The sequence below is a fragment of the Diabrotica virgifera genome, chromosome 6, assembly GCF_917563875.1.
Source record: "Diabrotica virgifera virgifera chromosome 6, PGI_DIABVI_V3a".
In the NCBI taxonomy this organism is placed as follows: domain Eukaryota; kingdom Metazoa; phylum Arthropoda; class Insecta; order Coleoptera; family Chrysomelidae; genus Diabrotica; species Diabrotica virgifera.
The window spans coordinates 198,751,679-198,774,482 of NC_065448.1; the positions used below are offsets into that span (position 1 = coordinate 198,751,679).

The following is a 22,804-nucleotide window of genomic DNA, read 5'->3' on the forward strand; positions in this document are numbered from 1 at the left end:
AGGAAAATGTGGTCTTCACATCAGATGACAATTAAAACCGAAAGACTATTCAACAGCAACGTGAAGACTGTATTACTATATGGAGCAGAAACTTGGAAAGTGTCAAGAAAATGTATTGGACAGATGCAGGTATTCATAAATAAATGCCTAAGGAAGATTCTTAACATTTACTGGCCAAACCGTATATCAAACCAAGAGCTATGGACAAGAACTAACCAGAAACCTATGTATATCTAAGATAATATGCAAAAGGAAATGGAGTTGGATGGAGCACACACTAAGGAGACCTGGCACAGACATAGCGAGGCAAGCCCTAGAATATACACCACATGGAAAGAGAAGACCAGGTAGACCCGTAGAAATGTGGAAAAGAAATTAATGCTATAGGGCTTTTCATTGATTGTCATTTGCTTCGAGCTGCTGTCATATGTTGTATAATCTGTGTATAATACTAATATACACAGAGATATGTCAACAATAGATCAGGCTAGTCATATGCCACTCAATGCATCGGGGTGTAACGCTGATATCAAGTACGGTGGTCTAGCTATCTTTGTCTGTCGTGCGAGTGTGAGCGTATCTACCAAGAGGTGGGAGTAATGGAACGACAGTTACACAGAGGCGGCAGCCATCATATGCTAGAGAGAGAAAGCTGAGCGCCAGTAGAGAGAGAAAGATAGACCACCAACCCGAACTGTTCTGCGTTACTCTATTTTTCGAACTGGCCTAATCTATTCTGTTATATCTATGAATATACACGGATTATACAACATATGACAGAAGCTCGAAACAAATGACTGTGAATGAAAAGCCCTATTGGGAAAACCTGGACAGAAATAAAGATCAGTGCAAAGGATAAGACAGAATGGAGGCAGACAGTTGACGCCCTATGCTCCGCATGGAGTGAAGAGGAATAAGTAATTAAGTAAGTACTGGCGTCTACGCAGGATCTTCCGGATCTGAATCCTTGTGAGAAATCTAAAAAACGAAGTACTGATGTCTTGTCAAGAGCTAATGAGAAAACTAATAAGAGGACTTTTCTATAGAGGAAAAAAATAATAATACATTCGAATTATAAATTATATTTTGAGAATTTCAATTTTACAATACCAATTTTATTTTTTACAGATATATTCCCTACAAGCATTTCAAATTCATCCTTAAAATAAAGTTTAATAGGTACATAAAATGAACTTATAAATTTCTGTTTTGAAAGGGTTGTAGATACCTACTATATACCTACTCAGATCTATACCTACTCAGCATCATATTGAGAAATCACAGAATCGTAAATATACAGTAATGAGCACTCACACTAATAACCGGCAAAATAACGCAAAAGATGGAAAACATATTAACTTGTGAGATAAAAAGAGATGAAACTGGTAGAAGTGGAACTTATCGTTATAAACGAATAAATTAACATAACCTTGGATAAGAGTTTTAACCTCCATTTTCACTTTGAGTGATATTGGGCTAGTTTCTGGGTCCGTGTATTTTCATACACCACCACACAAACCCGCCGACACCAATGTAGTTTAGAAATAGCTATCTCTAAACTACAGTGGAACCAGCGGGCTTGTGGGACATGGTATGAAGGTACACAGACCTAGAAACTACCCCAATATCACTCACAGTGAAAAATAGAGTTAGCAGGTTAACACTCTTAGCCGACGATAACATTACATAGTTTCCCACCTTTAGATCTCTGTGACAGGAGTATTTTATAAAATTCTCCTGGCACAGTGACAGTTCTCATACTCATCTGATACGTCTAAAGGTGGGAAACTATGTAATGCAATGTTAATTTATATGTTTATATCAATAATTTCTCTCAGTTTCATCTCTTTTTACTTCAGAATGCATCCCATGTTTCCCATCTTTGGCGTTATATCCCATATTTTGCCAGTTATTAGCATGCTCATCACTGCATATTGGACTTTTTACACATAGTATCTTAGAATCCCTTGGAAGTAAATAATAAATCATGTACCTAGTTTTATTTTCATCAATAAATTCATGAAAGTATGACTGATGTTGAAAATTCATTTGACATACTGGCAAATAATTGTAATTCCTTCAGAGGAGGTGTCCCTAGAAAGAATAACATATGTTTTATATTAAAATATATTAAATTCATATTGATTAGCAGAATAAATAGAGTTTTTAGGTTTAATTCTCCTCATTCACATAATTTAATACCAGATAATGTCGCCCTACTTCCATATGCTAATGACCTAGTTTTTTATATAACAGCCTAAACCCCATTTTGGACTCCATTCACATTAACCAATATTATCAGATATTCATGAATAGTGTCACCACAATCTTCTTTAACAACATACTATTCTTTCATAGATCTGGTCGTTATCACAATATAATCCCATATATACCAAAAATTCATGCTCGAGTGAGAAATTGGAAAGCCAAGCAAAGGATAGGAAAGAGTGGAAGCTGATTCTGGAACAGGCCAAGACCCACCATGGGCTGTAGAGCCAATGCTGATACCTAAAAATGAACTCAAATATTTAGTGGTCTTTTTGTCCCGCAATCTTAACTAGAATAAGCATATTGAAAATATAATTGGAAAAACTATTAAAGGCATGGCTGTGCTGCCTAGTAAGGCCCATATAGATTTTTGAAGCATCTTTATGAAACCAGCACGTAAACAATTATTATAGATTTAAAAATTAGACTCACTATGGATAGAGTAGTAAGATGATACAACGAATGCAGAGGTAACCGTCTATATTTGTTATCAATGGTTTCTAGGAACATGGTTCTTCAAAACAGATGTCAATGATTTTTAGAGTTTAGATAAAGACGGTTATGTACCAAATTCATGAAAAAAATTTACACTCTCTCAGAATTATCCAACGATTTGAAACATATACTCATACCTTCAATTATATATGTCATAGATTACCTTAAGGCACTTTGCCACTGGTTGTAACTTCTCAATAGATGTGCCTACAGAATTACAAAATTATCATTCCAGTTTAAGAAAGAACACACCTTCAACTTGAATGTTTAATCTCAAGACATATTTCGTTTATTTTATTTTGCGTTGTTTTGCAACCCGCTTTTCAGTATTTCTGCAAAGGCCTGCTCCTCAAGATGCATATTTAAAAGTTAATGTAACAACACTGAGGACTGTTCATAGAAAGTTTATCACATTGAACAATTTCTTTTCATTCTGCAAACCTAAAACGACAGCACGTCAAAAATGATGTCAATGATATTAAATAGAATTTACGTTCTTACCGATTTTCATCCATGGGCAACAGGAAGAAACTCAAATTTTTATGGTGCCTGGAATTTTGCCACATAAATAAACACACACATTGCCTTTGGGTTAAATTCATCATAATCCCAATTCAAAATCACCAACCTTCTTAGAAAACTGGAGAAATACCACAGTAATGCACATTAAATTCGAAGTAAACCAACTTAACAATTGCAAAATATGAGAAAACAATAAATAACTCTAAATAAACAACTGTTTGTTTATAAGGTTATGTTTGGAATAAACATACATAAATAAACCAGATCTACTCACTGTTGCCAAATGTCACCAATTTAGATAGTTACTTGTGATTAATTGTTTGAATACATTCAATGAATAATCAGAAAATATTATTTTTCAAATTTTATACAAGTGTGTACGTAAAGGATTTTACCATTTATGAATTTAATTTTCAGCTTTTTGAAAAAAATCGATAATCATAATTATTTTATTATAATTTTGGAATATTCTTTATCGGAATATTTTAAATCTTGCAACAGCAACATTTTCCTCCTAGTCTACTGCGCAGTCTGCTAGGAGTTTCTGCAAGCGCAGGAACCGCATAAAAACTAGAGTGAACTAACTGTTTCGAATAGCAAAAAAACTGTGACTAAACTAACAATCCAAGTGCTACAGATACAGCACTAAAACACAATGGAATTGGAACATTTACATGAATTAAAACACGAACTCGATATATACGAAGATCAACTAGATAAAGTCGATATTGCAGATTTGTTTAAACACGATTCTGAGGAAACTATGTATTTTGAAGATAACCATGTCCAAATTGAGAGTTACCAGACACATTTAGGACAACCCACTGATAATCTGAAAGATGTTCCAAATCATACAGATTATCAGGCAATACTTACTGACAATGTGAAAATTGATCACAACTTAGTTGCAGAAGGAACTGAGAAAGGTAAGTCAGTTAAGTAACTTTATGAAACTAGTACCCTACCTACTATAGTATTGGAATTTATCACAACTATAAAATTGGAACTACTTTGTTAGAGGTTTTGCCCTCAGTTCGAAATAAGTTTTAAAAATTGTTGTTTTTGTTAGAAACATAATTCATTCAACATGTGCCAATCGATTTAGGTTTCAACCTAACATATCCCACACATTTTCAATGGGGGACAAATCAGCTGATCTTGATGACCACTCCAAAGTATACCAGATGCTTTTATGAACTCCATAGTTTTATGGGTAATATGAGGGTTTACGGTATCCTGTTGAAAGATCGCATTTAGAATGGTTTGTAGATAGGTACGTAAAACCAGTTGCAGTACTTCACTAATATATCGTCAAGCTGTCAGGGTGCTGTTAATAAGAACTAAAGGTGATCTGGTTCCCAAACATATAGCACCCAATACCATAATGCAGCGGTTCCCAACCTTTTTTAGCTTGAGGCACACTAACTTACAAACTCGTTCAGCTACGGCACACTTGGGTAAATAATCTCGATAATAAGTATAATCATATTGTATTGTTAAGCGACTTTATTACTATGCTACTTTCCGAGCTACTTTCTTTAAAAATATAATTTAAAAGTAATTCATTGAGTTAATGCTGCGCTCATTATGGAAATTAATTAGGAAATCAAGTATATTCAAATGGGAAATAAGCCACAATTTTACCTAAAAATGATTTTATTAACGTTTCGACGCCCAAGTCGGGTGTCGTTGTCAAAATACAAAATAATACTAAATAAATAAAAATGTTGTTGCTTAGTAAAAAATTCTTCTAATAATTTATTTAATCTGACTCATTTATATCGGCAATTCAGACACGTATTATACATTTTAAACCTCCGTTACTCGCGTCAATTTTTTGTGATCGAATACTCGCGCACGGTGCAGAAGACCGGGTCCAAAAATATGGGTCAGCAATATTTGAAAAAAATTTTTTTTACAAAATTGTGGACAATTATATTATTTAATGAATATATGATCATATGTTTTTGTAGATATTATGCATTTGTGTCAACATTATATTACTTTAACAAAAAGAAACTTTGTTCATCATCATCTTCATACGTTTCCTCGTCAGTCGATACTTCCTCAAATAATTTTAATATTTTTTGCTTCTCCTTCTCGTAATGCATATCCAAATATATAAAAACAAATATAATATATTTGATGAATATATTATAAATGTTGTTCTGAAGCTATTTTCTTGTGGCATTTTTATAATCAAGTATATTCAAATGGGAAATAAGCCACAATTTTACCTAAAAATGATTTTATTAACGTTTCGACGCCCAAGTTGGGTGTCGTTTTCAAAATACAAAATAATACTAAATAAACAAAAATGGTGTTGCTTAGTAAAAAATTCTTCTAATAATTTATTTAATCTGACTCATTTATATCGGCAATTCAGACACGTATTATACATTTTAAAGTAGACGACTTTAAAATGATATTGCCAATATTGATGAGTTGCGTTCCTGGGACGACTTTACTAAAAGATAGTTCATTCGATTACATGAAATCAATCCCAACTCAAGAATATCCGCCACAAAAAATCATAGCATGTGATCTGTCTTTAAAAAGACAACCAAATGCAACGGTGGCACTGAAATTCTCGCGTTAGAGATTCCATAGTAAATCACGAGGGAAAACCAGGAAAAACCTCGTGATACTATCCCGACATCGTAAGTATTTTATTTATTTATTGACGGGATTACCCCATTAAAAGTTATACAATTAACAATAATAAGTTTACGAGCTAAATATGTACTAATAATACTTTAACATTATAATTAGATTAACATTTAATAATTATAATTAGATAACAAATATTAGAATAAGAATAGGTAGGTACTTGTAACCTTAGAACTAACAAAAAAAATTAAATAAATACTCGTATTTAAATTATTTTTAAACATATTCAGAGATATATCAAAAATTTCAATGTGTTTGTCATTTATAAGTTTACAGTAACGATCTATAGGTGAATTTTGGCCATAACTTGTGCGATGGAAAGGAATATAAAATGTTATAAAATCACCTCTTCGATTTCTAGTTTGTATATCAACATTAATACACTGTAACAGATCACAGCAATCTAAATTTCCATTTATTAAATTATACAAAAATACTAATCCTACTTGATTATGTCTATTTTCCAGTGTATTAAGTTTTAAACTGTTTTCTATTAATGCATAATCGTGATCTACAATAGTTTGACCTAATTTAAATGCACAGAACCTCAAAAATTTGTGTTGAATTTTTTCAACAGTCATATTATGAACTGCATGGTATGGAGACCATACTATAGAGCCATATTCAAGTTTAGATCGCACCAAAGAACAATAAACTCCTCTTACAGTGTCAACTGAAAAATTACTACAGTGTCTCAAAATAAATCCTAACATTTTTGAAGACTGAACTGTTATGTAATTAATGTGTTCAACAAAACTCAAACTCTCGTCAAAAATCACTCCTAAATCTTTAACTTTTGAAACATATTTCAGATCTTCATTATTTATTTTATATGAAGTATTGATCTTCCTATTACCTTAAACTAATGTAACAGCATTTTGAGACATTTAGGTTGAGTTTGTTTACTGTACACCAATGTGTCAATCTATCCAGGTCTTCCTGCAGAAGGTGTTGGTCTAAAGGACTAGAAATTATCTTTGATATTTTAAAATCGTCAGCAAAAGCTAAAGCATCACTGTTTTCAAAGCAGTCGAAAATAGAATTCACAAACAGATCAAAGAAAATCGGTGAGCAGTGCCCACCCTGAGGAACGCCCGATGTAACTGCAATAGAGTTTGACAGAAAGGATCCAACCTTAACCTTCTGCTGGTGGCCAGACAGAAAACTCTTGACCCAGGTGACTGTGATTATGCCAAAACCAATATCGATGAGCCTCTTAAGGAAAATGCTATGGTCAACTCGATCAAAAGCTTTAGAAAAGTCTGTATACACTGTATCAATTTGTTTTAAGTCTTCCATAGCATTTATTAATCTATTCTGATATAAAACTAAATTGGTAATAGTAGATCGACCCGAAAAAAACCCATGCTGATTCTTATTTATTAAATTTCGACATAACCAACTTAACTGACCACAAACCAAGCTGTCAAAAAGTTTGGGAATAGATGACTGTATGCAAACACTTCTATAGTTCTTAACATTGCTTTTATCTCCGTTCTTGTAAATAGGCATAATATAACTATTTTTCCAGTAATCAGGAAAAACAGATGTTATTAGGGACAAATTATATAAAACATGCAATGGTTTTGTAAGAGTACAGATACACCTTTTAAGTAGAATATTGGGTATTCCATCAGGACCTAATGTGGTTTTACTAGGTAAACGCAAAATTTTATTATAAATTTCTTGTATAGAAATGTCTGCAAAGTCGATATTTTGTGAACAATTTACAGGTAAAACTAAACTATCCACAGAACTATTTTGGTCTCCAGGAGTGTAGACTGTCTGAAAGTATTCTTTAAAAAGGTTCACAATGTCTTGGCCATTTTCTGCCAACTCTTCATTATACTGCATTGAGTGAGGTAGTGAGTGATTAGACTTTAGGTCGCGCACATACTTCCAAAAGTACCTAGGATTAGTTTTGAACTCATTATTTACATGAGATATATACTGAGACCAACATACTTCTCTGACTCGTTTGCATTCTGTACGTAGTTGACAAAATCTTAGGTAATCTGAATGTAATTGTGATTTACTGTAAGTTTTATGCATTTTTCTCTTTTGAGATGTTATGTATCGCAATTCTGGTGAAAACCATTTAGGAAAACTGCTAGATATATATTTTTTCAAAGGTACAAAAAGAGCAATTCCCATACCCAAGATTTCATAAAAATTGTTAACTGAATCATTAATATTATTTGAGAAACATTGTTCCCACCGTACACTTGCTAAAAAATTATTAAGACCAAAATAGTTTGCATTCTTAAAATCATAGTAAAAATCATGTAGATATAAGGTACTAGAGTCTTGATTGTTAGAAAATAGGTTTAAAGTACATTCGTAACTAAAATGGTGCAAACTATCAGCAAAAATAAAATCCTTAGATTTACTAAGTTGTACATTTTTGTCATTTGTAAACAACAGATCCAAATATATATTCCTACTATTGGGTATTTCATTTAATTGATACAGTTGCAAAAAACCAAATTGTTGGGCAAGTCCTACTGCATTCGATGTACCAGGACACTCTACTCGAACTCCATAATCGTCATTAAACCACCTAGCATCTGGTAAGTTATAGTCACCAAATAAATATATTTTATTCAATGGAAACCTTTGCAAAATATTTTCAACTGCTTCACAATGTTTATTGTAATATATTTCAGGCATCTTAGGTGGAATATACAGACCTCCAATTATGAATTTTATACTTTTAAAATTACAAGAAATAAATAATTGCTCCACAGTTACCTGTTCTATATGGATTCTAGCAGAAGATATAGTTTTACGTACATAAACAAGAATGCCACCACCTCGTGATTTTTGACTAGTTAAACTTGATCTATCATTACGGTATATATTGTAATTTTGACATTCCAATTCACTATCCAAATAGTCACAGCACAGGTTGCTCTCAACTAATACTAAAATATCATAGGAGGAACTATTCACAGCCACTTTTAGAGCATCTAACTTAGTACGAAGTCCTCCCACATTTTGGTAGTAAGCTATCAATGGGGTATTGATTAGTTTTCCTGATTTGTATGATTAATTCTTTTAGCTATAACCTTTGGTATCCCGTTTATATATTTAATCTGAAGATCAGGTTCACCATTGCTTATTCTGCGTTGCAATTCCTCCTTAGCTGACTTAAAAGCATTTTGTTGTAGCTTTGTTGAGTCATATGATATTTTTAATGATTCTAGACGTCTTTTGGAACGAAAAATGTGCTTGACAGTTTCAGAATTATTGCAAATTATCTTGATTGGTCTAGGTTTGTTGTTTCTTCCTTTCTGACCTACTCTGAGTACCTTAACAATATCTGGTACCTTGGTTTGATGCCCTACTTTCTCAAAAATCTGATGCACAATCTGAGTATCATGTCTAATCTTATCCTGAAAATCAATAGCAGAAGACTCGGGAACATCATATACCATGAGGTTGTTTGCCCTAATGGAGCGTTCATGGGCTTCACTTAAAATCAACTCGATGTTCGATGATACTGGAGAAGATTTGAGTTCCTGCAGTTCCCTTTTAAGACTGTTAACTTCATCTTGTAACTCACTCATTTTTCTTACTACCATTGGAGCCGATTTGAAGGCATCTCGGCACTCCAAGCATAGAAACATTAAAGTTCTTTTTTGAAGCACTACAGCCCTCATTTCAGATGCTGACATTCCAGAACATTCCTCTGTCAGATGAAAAGTCGTCCTACAGCAATCACAATATATATGCTTGTCTTGGGATGTTATCTCCAAGTTGCATTGTTTACAATCTGCAGGCATGGTTAACCTCACTTTTCTGCTTATGATTTTTTCCACTTAAACTGCTTAAAAACTAAGAATCCAATGTAACAACAACAAAATTTATCGCTGATCAACTACTAGACATCAACTCAGGTATTTAAAAACCTCTAATTTAATGTTTTTTTGAAAAACTGTTCAAGAAAAAATAAACAAAACAACTCGCAAACATAACCTTCAAGTGGACAAGTATTTGGGTTTACATTTAGTTTATTCTCAAAAATAATACCAAATTCTGACTTGATATTTTAAATTTTAAATAATACTAAAATACTAAATATGTACTAACTCGATATGTTACTGATTTACTAATTGTGGTATTTTCTTTCTATTGACTTCCTCCTTTAATATGGGTAACCACATCCTACTGCATTCTACCGAGGAATTTGCGACACAATTGGTTTCATTTAGCAGAATTAGAGCCGCTTCTTTGATTTTTCTCTTTTTACTATCTGCTTCTTTCAGGACTATACTTGAATCTCTCCACTGAACTCTATGTTCATTATCCCATGCGTGTTGACATATTTGAGATCTATCAAATTCTCTATTTTTTATATAGGACTGATGTTCATTTACTCTAACGTCTAATGGTCTTGACGTTTCACCTATATAAAATTGTTCGCATTCACAAGGTATTTTATAAATACAATTCTTTGTTCTTTCTTGTTCACTGTTAGGTTTAGTTTTAGATAGAATAGATCTCAATGTGTTTGTTGTTTTGAATGTTGTTGATATGTTGAATTTATTTCCTATTGTTTTAAGTTTCTCGGATAGTCCTTTTATATATGGTATTGATATTTTCCTCGTATTATTTCTTGTGAATGTTGTAGGATCCCGTTCTAAGTTGTTCTGTTCCATTCGATCCAATCTTGATAATTCCTTATTTATAAACGATATGGGATAATCATTTTTTAATAAAACAGATGTTAACAATTGTTTTTCTTCTAAAAATGAATTTTCGTTAGAACAAGTAATTTTGGCTCTATCATATAAGGATATGATATTTATTTCCAGTAAAGATAGTAAATTTAGAACTAAACATACGTAATCCATACTCAATTCCTATCCTCACCTCCAAGATGTGTGGATTTACCACATGCCTAACCCTGGTAATCTTAAGCAACCCTACCGGAAAATAAATAACCACCTCCCTCAGGGTCAGGGCCGACGATAAAGGGAGAAATGGAACTCCGAAAAGGGGGTTCCCAGATGAAGTCTGCAACCTGTCTGTTGATATAAATGAGTCAGATTAAATAAATTATTAGAAGAATTTTTTACTAGGCAACACCATTTTTGTTTATTTAGTATTATTTTGTATTTTGACAACGACACCCGACTTGGGGGTCGAAACGTTAATAAAATCATTTTTATGTAAAATTGTGGCTTATTTCCCATTTGAATATACTTGATTATATTATAAACATTAAAAGTAAGAAAAAGATCTTAAATTACCTTATTAATTAAAACTTACTACTTTTACTTACCTTACTAATTAATAGGTGTTATCTAATAATAAAAGTACAATACTCTTTTTTACACTGCACGTGGACTTCACCCACAGTTGACTGATAACTGAAGAGGTATATGCAGCAGCAATTCAAATTCTCTACTACAATCAGAGTTATAGGAAGTTATTTAGAGGGCCGGTCTCATTTACCGTGTGCGAGTAACGGAGGGTTAAAGTAGACGACTTTAAAATGATATTGCCAATATTGATGAGTTACGTTCCTGGGACGACTTTACTAAAAGATAGTTCATTCGATTACATGAAATCAATCCCAACTCAAGAATATCCGCCACAAAAAATCATAGCATGTGATCTGTCTTTAAAAAGACAACCAAATGCAACGTATTTAGTATTTTAGTATTATTTAAAATATCAAGTCAGAATTTGGTATTAGTTTTGAGAGTAAACTAAATGTAAACCCAAATAATTACGATGTCGGGATAGTATCACGAGGTTTTTCCTGGTTTTCCCTCGTGATTTACTATGGAATCTCTAACGCGAGAATTTCAGTGCCACCGTTGCATTTGGTTGTCTTTTTAAAGACAGATCACATGCTATGATTTTTTGTGGCGGATATTCTTGAGTTGGGATTGATTTCATGTAATCGAATGAACTATCTTTTAGTAAAGTCATCCCAGGAACGCAACTCATCAATATTGGCAATATCATTTTAAAGTCGTCTACTTTAAAATGTATAATACGTGTCTGAATTGCCGATATAAATGAGTCAGATTAAATAAATTATTAGAAGAATTTTTTTACTAAGCAACAACATTTTTATTTATTTAGTATTATTTTGTATTTTGACAACGACACCCGACTTGGGCGTCGAAACGTTAATAAAATCATTTTTAGGTAAAATTGTGGCTTATTTCCCATTTGAATATACTTGATTATAAAAATGCCACAAGAAAATAGCTTCAGAACAACATTAATTAGGAAAATTAAGAAAACAAAATTTTATTGCACTTACAAACATATCGCCTGGTGAGAACAATGGTGACGAAACTTCAAAATGAACATTTAGAGATAATCTTATTTGAAGTTTTGATGAAACTGCTAAACAGTATAACTGACTAATAGGTAATCATTTTGCAGAATTTTTCTAATAATATGCTTCTAGTCATTTAAACCAATTAGTAGAAGTAATTTTATTTGAAAATAAGATGGATGTTGTATTTATTTTTGATTTTTTTTCTGCGTTACACCATTATTGCAGTATCGAGGATGTTCAATTTGATGTTTCGCCACTATACTTTACTACTATTATTGGGACCATGCAAGTTCGGCAAAGCGACACCTATTTCTACGCTCTGCAACTTTATTCTCACTTTTAATTATATTGGCCAATTATATTAGTCCTGGTTACTGGATATTTGTCAAGGCCATAGTCCAAAAAAATAATAAGAAGAAAAAATAAGATTCAGGTTATGTTATTAAAACGTAAACAATTGTATGTAGTAAATAAAATTAGTTATTAAAATGCAGTACTGCAAGCAAAATACAATTAATTAAATTTACCTTTATATAATAATTGCATATCATATCAATATTGTGGAGCAACATATAATTTTTCTTCTTCAATGACAGTATTCTCAATTCCCTTCCAAGTACTTGCACACCGCGAATACTACAACAGTTTAGTTTGTTTTAAATAATTAAAACATTTACTTTTGGTACACACCAAACAGTTATTCACAAAATGAAACTAAAGTACAATAGAAAAATAACAAAATAATCTTAAGTAATAATTATTAACATTATGTCTGTTAACAAGAAAACAATAAACATGATAAAAGGTAAAAAGTAAGCAAAAGAACTATGAATAATAAAACTAAATTAATCATTTCACTCACGTATGTTTCGTATTTCAAACTACTAAAGAAATTATTGTGGGTTGAAGGAATTGATTTATTTTGTAAGACTTCTTTTTAGAAATGAATATTGGTTCTCGATAGTGTGGAAATAAACAATACTGATCCGAAGTGGATAGTCGCTTTCTTGATTTGCTATTTCTAAGTACCTAAGAACGATTGAAACTAAGTTTCTGTATAAGAAGTTTTATAAAAAAAACCACAAAAGCAAAAACGACCACACATACAAAAGTTCTCTTTCACCACTATTGCACATTGCACTACTATCTTTAATAAGATATCTAATATTTCAAATACATACAAGCACGGCGTAATTACAGATTCACCAGTGTTGATATAAAGTTTGGTGTGCTTTCGTCGTTAATGCATCAAAATATTTGACAAATTCACAATACCATAAAGACATGTAGTAATAGGGAAATTAAATAATGGTTAGCCGATATTGCACATAAAAGAGGGCATATTTAGATGTCTGTTGATGGACTTAAAACGTTGATTTTTGTGTTTCGCCACTATTGTTCTCACTAGGCTATATATTTTGTGTTAAAATAGACGAGTTGATAATAAAAAATAATGGAGTATAAAACAGAATGTCTGTCTAATTAAAAATAGTGACACCATATCTTATGCGATATTTGTGCTTGGTACCCTTCATTATTAAATCCTTTCTAGGACATATTGTAGACAAGCACACCCTCAAGTCGTCCTCTAAAGATTTTAGCTGTGAACGATTTTTGTTCTTGATGGCGTTCATTGACGAGAAAGCAGACTCACAGATATCAAAATTTGAAAACGGTATTATTGCATTCATAGCTTTCTCTGTGTCCAGTGGATGTTCATTGAAGAGGGGAATCCAAAATGATGCAACATCTACAATAACTTTGATTTTCTTCAGTTTTGACTGAGCCTCTGCTTCTTCAACTAGTTTACTGTACTTAAGTTTAAGTGGAAACAGTAGTGATCAACAGGTAGCAAAAACATGTTCCAAGATTGCGGCTGTAATTTTGAATATTTTTCGAGATATTTGGCACACAATATTTCGAGCCCAATTTAAAAAATATATTAATATGTGGAAATTACTCTGTAATTAAATACAATATTAAAAAAGAGCCTGTACCGCCATTAAGAAGAACAAAAAAATACACTTTCTTCAAATAAACTTTTTTATCCGATGCCTAGATCTTGTGTCATTTTGGAACTACTAAAATTTTTTATTTCATTAGTAGTTCCAAAATGACACAAAATCTAGGCATCGGATAAAAAATGTTATTTGAAGAAAGTGTATTTTTTTGTTCTTCTTAATGGCGGTACAGGCTCTTTTTAATATTGTATTTAATCACAGCGTAATTTCCACATATTAATATATTTTTCAAATTGGGCTCTGTACCGCCATTCTTTATTATATTACGAATATGTGTGCCAAATATCTCGAAAAAATATTCATAATTACAGCCGCAATCTTGGAATGCGTTTTTGCTACCTGTTGATCGCTACTGTTTTCTCTTAAGTCCACAGTCGTTTTTGATATCTATCAGTTCACCCTCTTCCTCAGTAGTGAACAAGGCCGTGTCATAAGCTGACTCAATGTATGGATTTCGTACCCAGTCCATTGATGACGTATCAAGGGAGGGTTAATACTTTTTGATATTGTCATTCAGCTTACTAAGGGCTGGTTGTTCGAACGCTAATCAACAATGATCACTATCAAATATTTAATTACTGTCACCAAAGCTGTCAATGTCAACTTTTATTGGGTTGCTGAAAACATAATTGATTAAAATTATGAGATTAGTTAATCAATTAACATAACAATTATTAACATAATTGATTAAGTAATTTCATATTAGTTTTCAGCAACCCAAACAATGTTGACATTGACAGTTGGTGACAGTAATTAAATATTTGATAATGATCATTGTTGATTAGCGTTCGAACAACCGGCCCTAAGACTGACAGATTTGGTTCTATATTGCAATTGTTTGTTAACTCACAACATGTCCCACGTGGCTCGATTTTCAACTTTCTTTCTTTCTTCTCCACAGTAAAAGCTTTTGCTGGAAGGAACTGATTTTATCAATAAAGGTGAGGATGTTTTCTTGTTTTCCCTGCATGTCCTTATTTAAATCATACAAATTCCCAAAAATATCTGCCAAAAACGCAACTTTGGTGCACCAGGTGTCATCACTAATGAAATTGGCATATTCAGACTTTTCGCAAGTAAAATATACTAACTGTTCCTTTTTAAGTGCATAGAATTTTTGAATGAAACATCCGCGAGATAACCATCTTACTTCTGTACGCCTCAGAATCCATAGCAGAATACAAACTGTTAAATAATCTCGCTGTTAAAGGCCTACTTTTGATGTAGTTCACCATTTTCACAACAGTTTGCAAAACGTCATTCAGTTCAGGCATCAATGACTTAGCAACAAGTGCTTCTCTGTGTAAAAAACAATGTGTGAAAATAATATCTGGATTTTCCTTGCAAAACAGTAATACAACAGATTTTCCATGCGAAACACCAATACAACTTACCATCTCAAAGTGGAAACTAATTATTGATAACAATAAATATGTAGTAGCTGTATTCTTAGACTTTAGAAGAGCTTTTGAAACTATAGACATAGATTTGTTAATTAAAAAATTGAGGTACTATGGTTTTAAACAAAATGATATAAAATGGTTTTACGAATATCTCAAAAAAAGAACTCATTATGTGCAGTTAGGCCAAAGTAAATCAACAGAACTACCTAATTGTTTTGGTGTACCACAAGGCAGTGTACTTGGAGCACTATTATTTATTATTTTCATCAATGATGTAAATTATGTTGAGGGTCTGGAATTTATTAGTCTTTTTGCAGATGACACATTAATTGTATGCGGTGGTGATGATATTGTGGAGGTTGTTAGAAGGATGCAGTGGTTGTTAAAAAGAATTGAGATATTTTTGGATGCTAACAAGTTAAAACTTAATGCGAGTAAAACAAAGTCAATGATAGTCTCTAGTCGGTATAAATTAAATAATAAGTATGGAAAATTTGAAACTAAAAGTTAATAATGAATGCATCAAATGGGTCTATGAAATTAAATATCTTGGATTTATACTGGATAACATACTCTCTCTGAAACCTCATTTTCAATATATTTGCAAGAAAATATCTAAAAAATTATTTTTCTTTAATAGAATTAGCAAAGATCTATCATTATTTTCAAGGATCACTGTATTTAGAAGTATAATTCAGCTCCATTTTGACTACTGTTCAAGTGTTTTATATTTAGGTGATAAAGGATCAATTCAATCATTGCAACTTTTGTATAACAGAGGTACGAGAACAATTCTTCGATGCAATCGCTACACACCAATTGAGATGATGTATTCTGCATTAGGTTGGTTTTCAGTTCAACAGAGGCTTTACTACCTTACTGTGGCTTTCATTTTTAAATTAAAAAAAGGAATGTTGCCTGCATATTTTAATGAATATGTTACATAAGTATGGAAAATTTGAAACTAAAAGTTAATAATGAATGGATCGAATGGGTCTATGAAATTAAATATCTTGGATTTATACTGGATAACACACTCTCTCTGAAACCTCATTTTCAATATATTTACAAGAAAATATCTAAAAAATTGTTTTTCTTTAATAGAATTAGCAAAGATCTATCATTATTTTCAAGGATCACTGTATTTAGAAGTATAATTCAGCCCCATTTTGACTACTGTTCAAGTGTTTTATATTTAGGTGATAAAGGAACAATTCAATCATTGTAACTTTTGTATAACAGAGGTATGAGAACAATTCTTCGATGCAATCGCTACACACCAATTGAGATGATGTACTCTGCATTAGGTTGGTTTTCAGTTCAACAGAGGCTTTACTACCTTACTATGGCTTTCATTTTTAAATTAAAAAAAAGGAATATTGCCTGCATATTTTAATGAATATGTTACATTGAGGGGTCAAGTTCATTCATTCATATACCACGAGAAATATTGAAGATTTTCACATTCAAAAAACTAATAAACACAGTACAATGGCATCCTTGTTTTACAAATGTATGAATGAATTTAACCACCTTCCCCCCAGTGTTAAGAATGTAGTGACAGTTAAAATTTTTTAAAAATTATTAAAAACATATATTTTACCTGGATAGAAAATAATTTTTAATAAGTTTGTACAGTCGGAAAAATGAAAAAATACCCATGAACGAACATATGAAACACGCTATATTTTCCTGTCACCGTGTCACAAAGAAAATTGCCCAGCGCAAATACATGTAATAATAATTATTACATATACTTGCGCTGGCCAATTTTTTGTGTGACACGGTGACAGGAAAATACAGCGTGTTTTATATGTTTGTTCATGGATATTCTTTCATTTTTCCTACTGTATGTATTGTTTATTGCATGTATTGTATATTGTATGTTACATTTAATTAAACAGTCATATTTATTGTTAGTAGGAGTTCTTCTATTTCAATAAAGAATTTCAATTTCCTTTTGGAGTAAAGCCAGCACAAATTTCGCGGCACACCTACAGGGACTTCAGGGCACACCTGTGTGCCGCGGCACACTGGTTGGGAACCTCTGCCACAATGCTTGGTTGTCTTGCAGTGTGATGTTTAACAGCCAAGTCTATATTTCGTCTCTCACCTCGAAAACATCTTCCCCTAATGCACTTGTCAGACCCTCACAAACAAAACCTAGATTCATCAGGATGAATTCTGGTGAATTCCCCGACTTCTGGAAACAATCTTATGTAACTCCTATTTATAAATCAGGTGTTAAATCTGATATTAAGAACTATCGCCCCATATCTATTCTGAGCACTATCCCTAAAGTATTTGAAAGCATTATAACTGAATTTCTTACTTACGACTGCTCTAGTGTTATTACTAACTCACAGTTTGGGTTTTCTTCCGGTAAGTCTGCTGAGCTAAGTCTACTCAGTTATACTGACTACCTATCTGAAGCCCTGGAGGAGGGTTTGCAGTTTGATTCAGTGTACACTGACTTCTCTAAAGCCTTTGATAAGATAAACCATGACCTTCTATTACATAAATTACGTTCTTATGGTATTGATGGCCTGGTATTTAGGTGGTTATGTAGTTATTCAATCGGATGTAATGGACCAGGAGATAGAAAAGTTGCATACAGTTTCACAAGACATACGTGAGAAATTCCTCAAACCACCAAAAATAAAGAAGAAATCGTGGATGACAAACGAGATTTTAGATATGATGGAAGAGAGGCGAAAGTCCAAAGATCAGGACATGTCATTATACAAAAGAATAGATAAAGATATCAAAAAAGCAATTAGAATAGCTAAGGATACACGACTAAGAGAACAGTGTGCGGAAATCCAGCAATTGCAACATAAACACGATTCATTCAATATGCACAAAAAAGTTAAAGAAGCTGCAGGCTTATACAAACCTAGAAGAGTTGGGTGTTTGGCAGATAACCAAGGCAAACCACTGTTAAGTGTGGAAGAAAAACTAGACACGTGGAAGAAATATGTGGAAGTAACTTTTGCAGATGAAAGGCAGAATACCATTGAAGACATTGAATGCCAAACAGGACCCCCGATTACCATTGAAGAAGTCACGTCAGCTATTAAAACAACTAAAGATGGTAAAGCTGTAGGGCCTGACCAGTTTTATGTAGAATTCCTAAAACTTATGGATGAACAAGGAATAAAATGGATAACAACCGTATTCAACAAAATATACGTAACTGGAAAAATACCCCAAAGCTGGTTAAAGTCGACCTTCGTAACTTTACCCAAAAAAGTAAATGCCAAAACATGTGAAGACTACAGAACAATTAGCCTAATGAGCCACTTACTCAAAACGTTTCTGAAGGTGATACATGGCAGAATATATAAAAAATGCGAACAACGGATATCATGGACGCAGTTTGGATTCCGCGATGCCTTAGGCACCCGAGAGGCTCTATTCGCTGTCCAAGTGCTTATGCAAAGATGCAGGGATGTTGACTGTGAAGTGTATATTTGTTTTATCGACTACAAAAAGGCGTTTGATAGAGTAAAACATGATAAACTCATAAACATCTTGAAAGAAGCGGGAGTAGATGATAGAGACTTGAGAATCATATATAATTTGTATTACAACCAAACTGCCAATATTAAAGTGGAAGACCAATTAACAGAGGCAGTCTCCATAGATAGAGGAGTGAGGCAAGGATGCATCCTGTCCCCGGTGCTGTTTAATATATACTCTGAATGTATCTTCGAGCAAGCGCTGGGAGAACTACAGGAAGGCGTATTAGTCAACGGAGTGCGTCTGAACAACATTAGATATGCCGACGACGCTGTAGTTTTTGCAGACAGTCTAGATGGTTTGCAAAGAATAATGTCGCGCATATCAGATATAAGTAGAGAATACGGACTTGATCTCAATACGAAAAAAACAAAGTATATGGTAGTCAGTAAGCGCGAAATATTAAATACACAGCTTTTGGTTAACCAACAACTAATTGACAGGGTCGACAGCTACGCATACCTTGGTACCAACATAAACAGCCAGTGGGACCACTCAAGTGAAATAAAACAACGCATAGGAAAAGCGAGATCAGCGTTCATAATGATGAAGTCTCTTTTCAGAAGCCACGATTTACCTCTTGCTACCAAAATCTCTATCATCAGATGCTATGTATTTTCTACGTTATTATACGGAGTAGAGGCCTGGACACTTTCCGAGGCTTCTTTGAGAAAACTCGAGGCATTTGAGATGTGGTGTTACAGGCGCATTTTGAGAATTTCGTGGGTGGATCGTGTGACTAATATTGAGGTTCTACGTAGAATAGGCAAGGAATGCGAGATTATTAACATAATCAAAGAGCGCAAACTAGAATATCTTGGCCATGTTATGAGGAATGAACAGAGATATGGCTTGTTGCAACTCATTCTTCAAGGCAAGGTATTTGGAAAGAGAGGACCAGGGAGAAGAAGAATATCTTGGCTTCAAAACCTGAGAAAGTGGTTTAATACATCGACAACCGGACTATTCAGAATAGCAGCAAGCAAAGTTAGGATAGCCATGCTGGTCGCCAACATCCGGAACGGATAGGCACCTTAAGAAGAAGAAGATGTAGTTATTTAGAAAACAGAACTCAAATGGTTAGAGTAAATCATTGGTATTCCAACATTTTTCCTGTAACCTCAGGTGTTCCTCAAGGTTCACACCTGGGACCGCTACTATTTAATCTATTCATTAATGATATTACCACTTGTTTTTCCCATACAAAAGCTCTCCTTTTCGCTGATGACCTTAAGTGCTTTACAATAATAAGATCTCATGATGATACTCTTGGACTACAATCAGATATTAATAAATTATCCCAGTAGTGCTCTCTTAATGGCATGGAATTAAATGTTGGTAAGTGTTATATTATGCGTTTCTGTAGGAATCAGCATTTACTAACACATGACTATACTATTAACGGCCAAGCATTGCAATCATGCACACAAATCAGAGACCTAGGCATAATATTAGACTCTTCACTCAGCTTTAAACACCACATTAGTACCGTTGCCCAAAAGTATATGAAAATGCTTGGTTTCATTAACCTTCGGATGACCAAGCGGGGAAAATTGTGACCCCAGCGTATGTTTTTCTTTAATAAATTCAAAAGTATTTTCAATTTTTAACTCATTATTTTTTTATTTGACTTTAATATGTAATAGGATTTATTTAGCTTTTTAGCTATTACATTACAAATAAACATTTACATATATTTAAATAACTATAACTTAAAAACGAAAAATCAACTAATTCTTAAAATACAATTTTTTTAACCTACTTTTGAAGACTTTAACATTTGGTGAATCTTTTATGCTAGATGGTAGACTGTTATATATTCTTAGTCCTTCAACAAAAAGAGTTTTTTCCATGGCACTTGTATTGAACCTTTCAATATGATAATTATCAAATCTTAAATTATACTGACCTAACAAAAGTGATCTTTTAATGACATAATTATTGAAGTATTGAGGAGCTTGCTTGTTAATAATTTTAAATATTAACACCAAACATGACTCAGTAATAAGCTGATTAACATCTAAAAAATTTAATGTTTCCAGCATAAAGTCTATAGAGGTATACTTGCTACATCCAAGGACAATTCTCATAGCTTTATTTTGAAGCAACTGCAAACGATATACCTGTTCCTTTGAACATGAAATAAACAGTGACATACAATAATTAAAATGCGGAAATATTATTGTATTATACACAACCTTCCTAGACCATCGGGAAAGCCCTTTAGATATTCTAGAGAAGTAACCGATTTTTTTACCAATTTTTTTACACAGAAAATTTATATGTTCGGTAAAATTTAACTGTGGATCAAATAAAATTCCAAGATATTTAATTTCATCTACATAGCTTATTAGATCTTCACCTATTTCAATACTAAAATTTCCTTGATTAAATTTAGAACAATTTATCTTAGTACCCAAAATCATACACTTAGTTTTTTGAGCATTTAGTTTCAATTTATTTGCCATCAACCAATTATTAAGAATATCTAATTCATCATTTATTGTTTGAACTAAATTATTAAAATCTTGTCCAGAGACAGAAATTAATGTATCATCTGCAAACAGATTTACAAATGAATTTTTAAGATAGAGATGTAGATCATTTATATATAAAACAAATAATAATGGTCCAAGAACGCTTCCTTGGGGAACTCCATATATAGTACCTATTTCGTCTGAAATATTATTATTTACTTTAGTTTTTTGACATCTACCGTTTAGATAATTTTCTAGCCATTTGAACACAACTCCAGTTATTCCATAATTTTTGCATTTCGTTAATAACATCTGCCTGTCTATTGTTTCAAAAGCCCTTTTTAAATCTACAAAGACACTAATTACTAATTTACCGTCATCTATATCTTTCTTCCATGTGTTACATACTAACTGGCATGCAGTTTCAGTAGAGTGCCTACATCTAAAACCAGACTGATTTACAAACAGCAAATTATATTCATTTAAATAGTTAAATAAGTGATCATAAACTAATAATTCAATGATTTTTTCGATTATCGGAAGTAAATTAATCGGCCTAAAATCTTCAAACGCCTGTGGTTTACTTATTTTTGGTACAGGTATTATGGTACTACATTTTAATACTGACGGCAGAACTCCTGCTTGCAGGCAGGTATTAACTATGTTTAACAATGGGTAACCAACCACTGAAAATATCCCTTTCAACAGTGACACTGTCAGAATATCGTCACCAGTTGCTTTATTTTTTAAACTACTTACCACTTTATGCAATTTACCAAGTGAAATGATGGGAAAAGGATCAATTTTAGAAACAATATCAAGCTGTATTTCAGAAAAATTTGAGGATCTAGGAATATTTTGAGCAATCCCCTCAATACTATCAAAGTAAAACTTATTTAAGTCTTTAGTAACATTTAACCTACTATCTAATATGCTAAAATTCGATGTATTATTACTACTATTTACAATTTCTTTTAAAGTACTCCACATTCTTCTACTGTCATAGCGACATTGATCAATTTTTTGCTCGTAAAATATTTTTTCTTTTTTTCTAATTAAAGTAACAACTTCATTCCTCTTCCGTTTGTACCGTTGAAAATCTAATGGATTATTCGTATACCG

General features: G+C 32.6%; 1 protein-coding gene and 1 long non-coding RNA gene across 3 annotated transcripts in view; one reads left to right on the top strand and one right to left on the bottom strand.

The window, feature by feature from the left end:
- Positions 1-1,066: 1,066 nt before the first annotated feature.
- On the bottom strand, positions 1,067-3,609 carry LOC126887125 (uncharacterized). Its single transcript, XR_007698963.1, has 3 exons — positions 3,265-3,609; positions 2,927-3,204; positions 1,067-2,094 (listed from the first exon to the last, which is right to left on the bottom strand). It is a non-coding gene; the product is annotated as an uncharacterized LOC126887125 (long non-coding RNA).
- Positions 3,610-3,854: 245 nt separating this feature from the next.
- LOC126887111 (zinc finger protein 271-like) overlaps positions 3,855-22,804 on the top strand; it is a 42,781-nt gene continuing 23,831 nt past the window's right edge. The window contains exons 1-2 of one of the 2 annotated variants that reach the window (XM_050654454.1): positions 4,092-4,211; positions 4,391-4,558. Coding sequence is in view for 1 of the 2 variants with exons in the window: in XM_050654453.1 (XP_050510410.1) it covers positions 3,941-4,211 (271 nt within the window). In the remaining variant the exon portion in view is untranslated. Of the gene's footprint in view, positions 4,212-4,390; positions 4,559-22,804 lie in introns of both variants that reach the window. The other variant, XM_050654453.1, reaches the window with a different exon arrangement.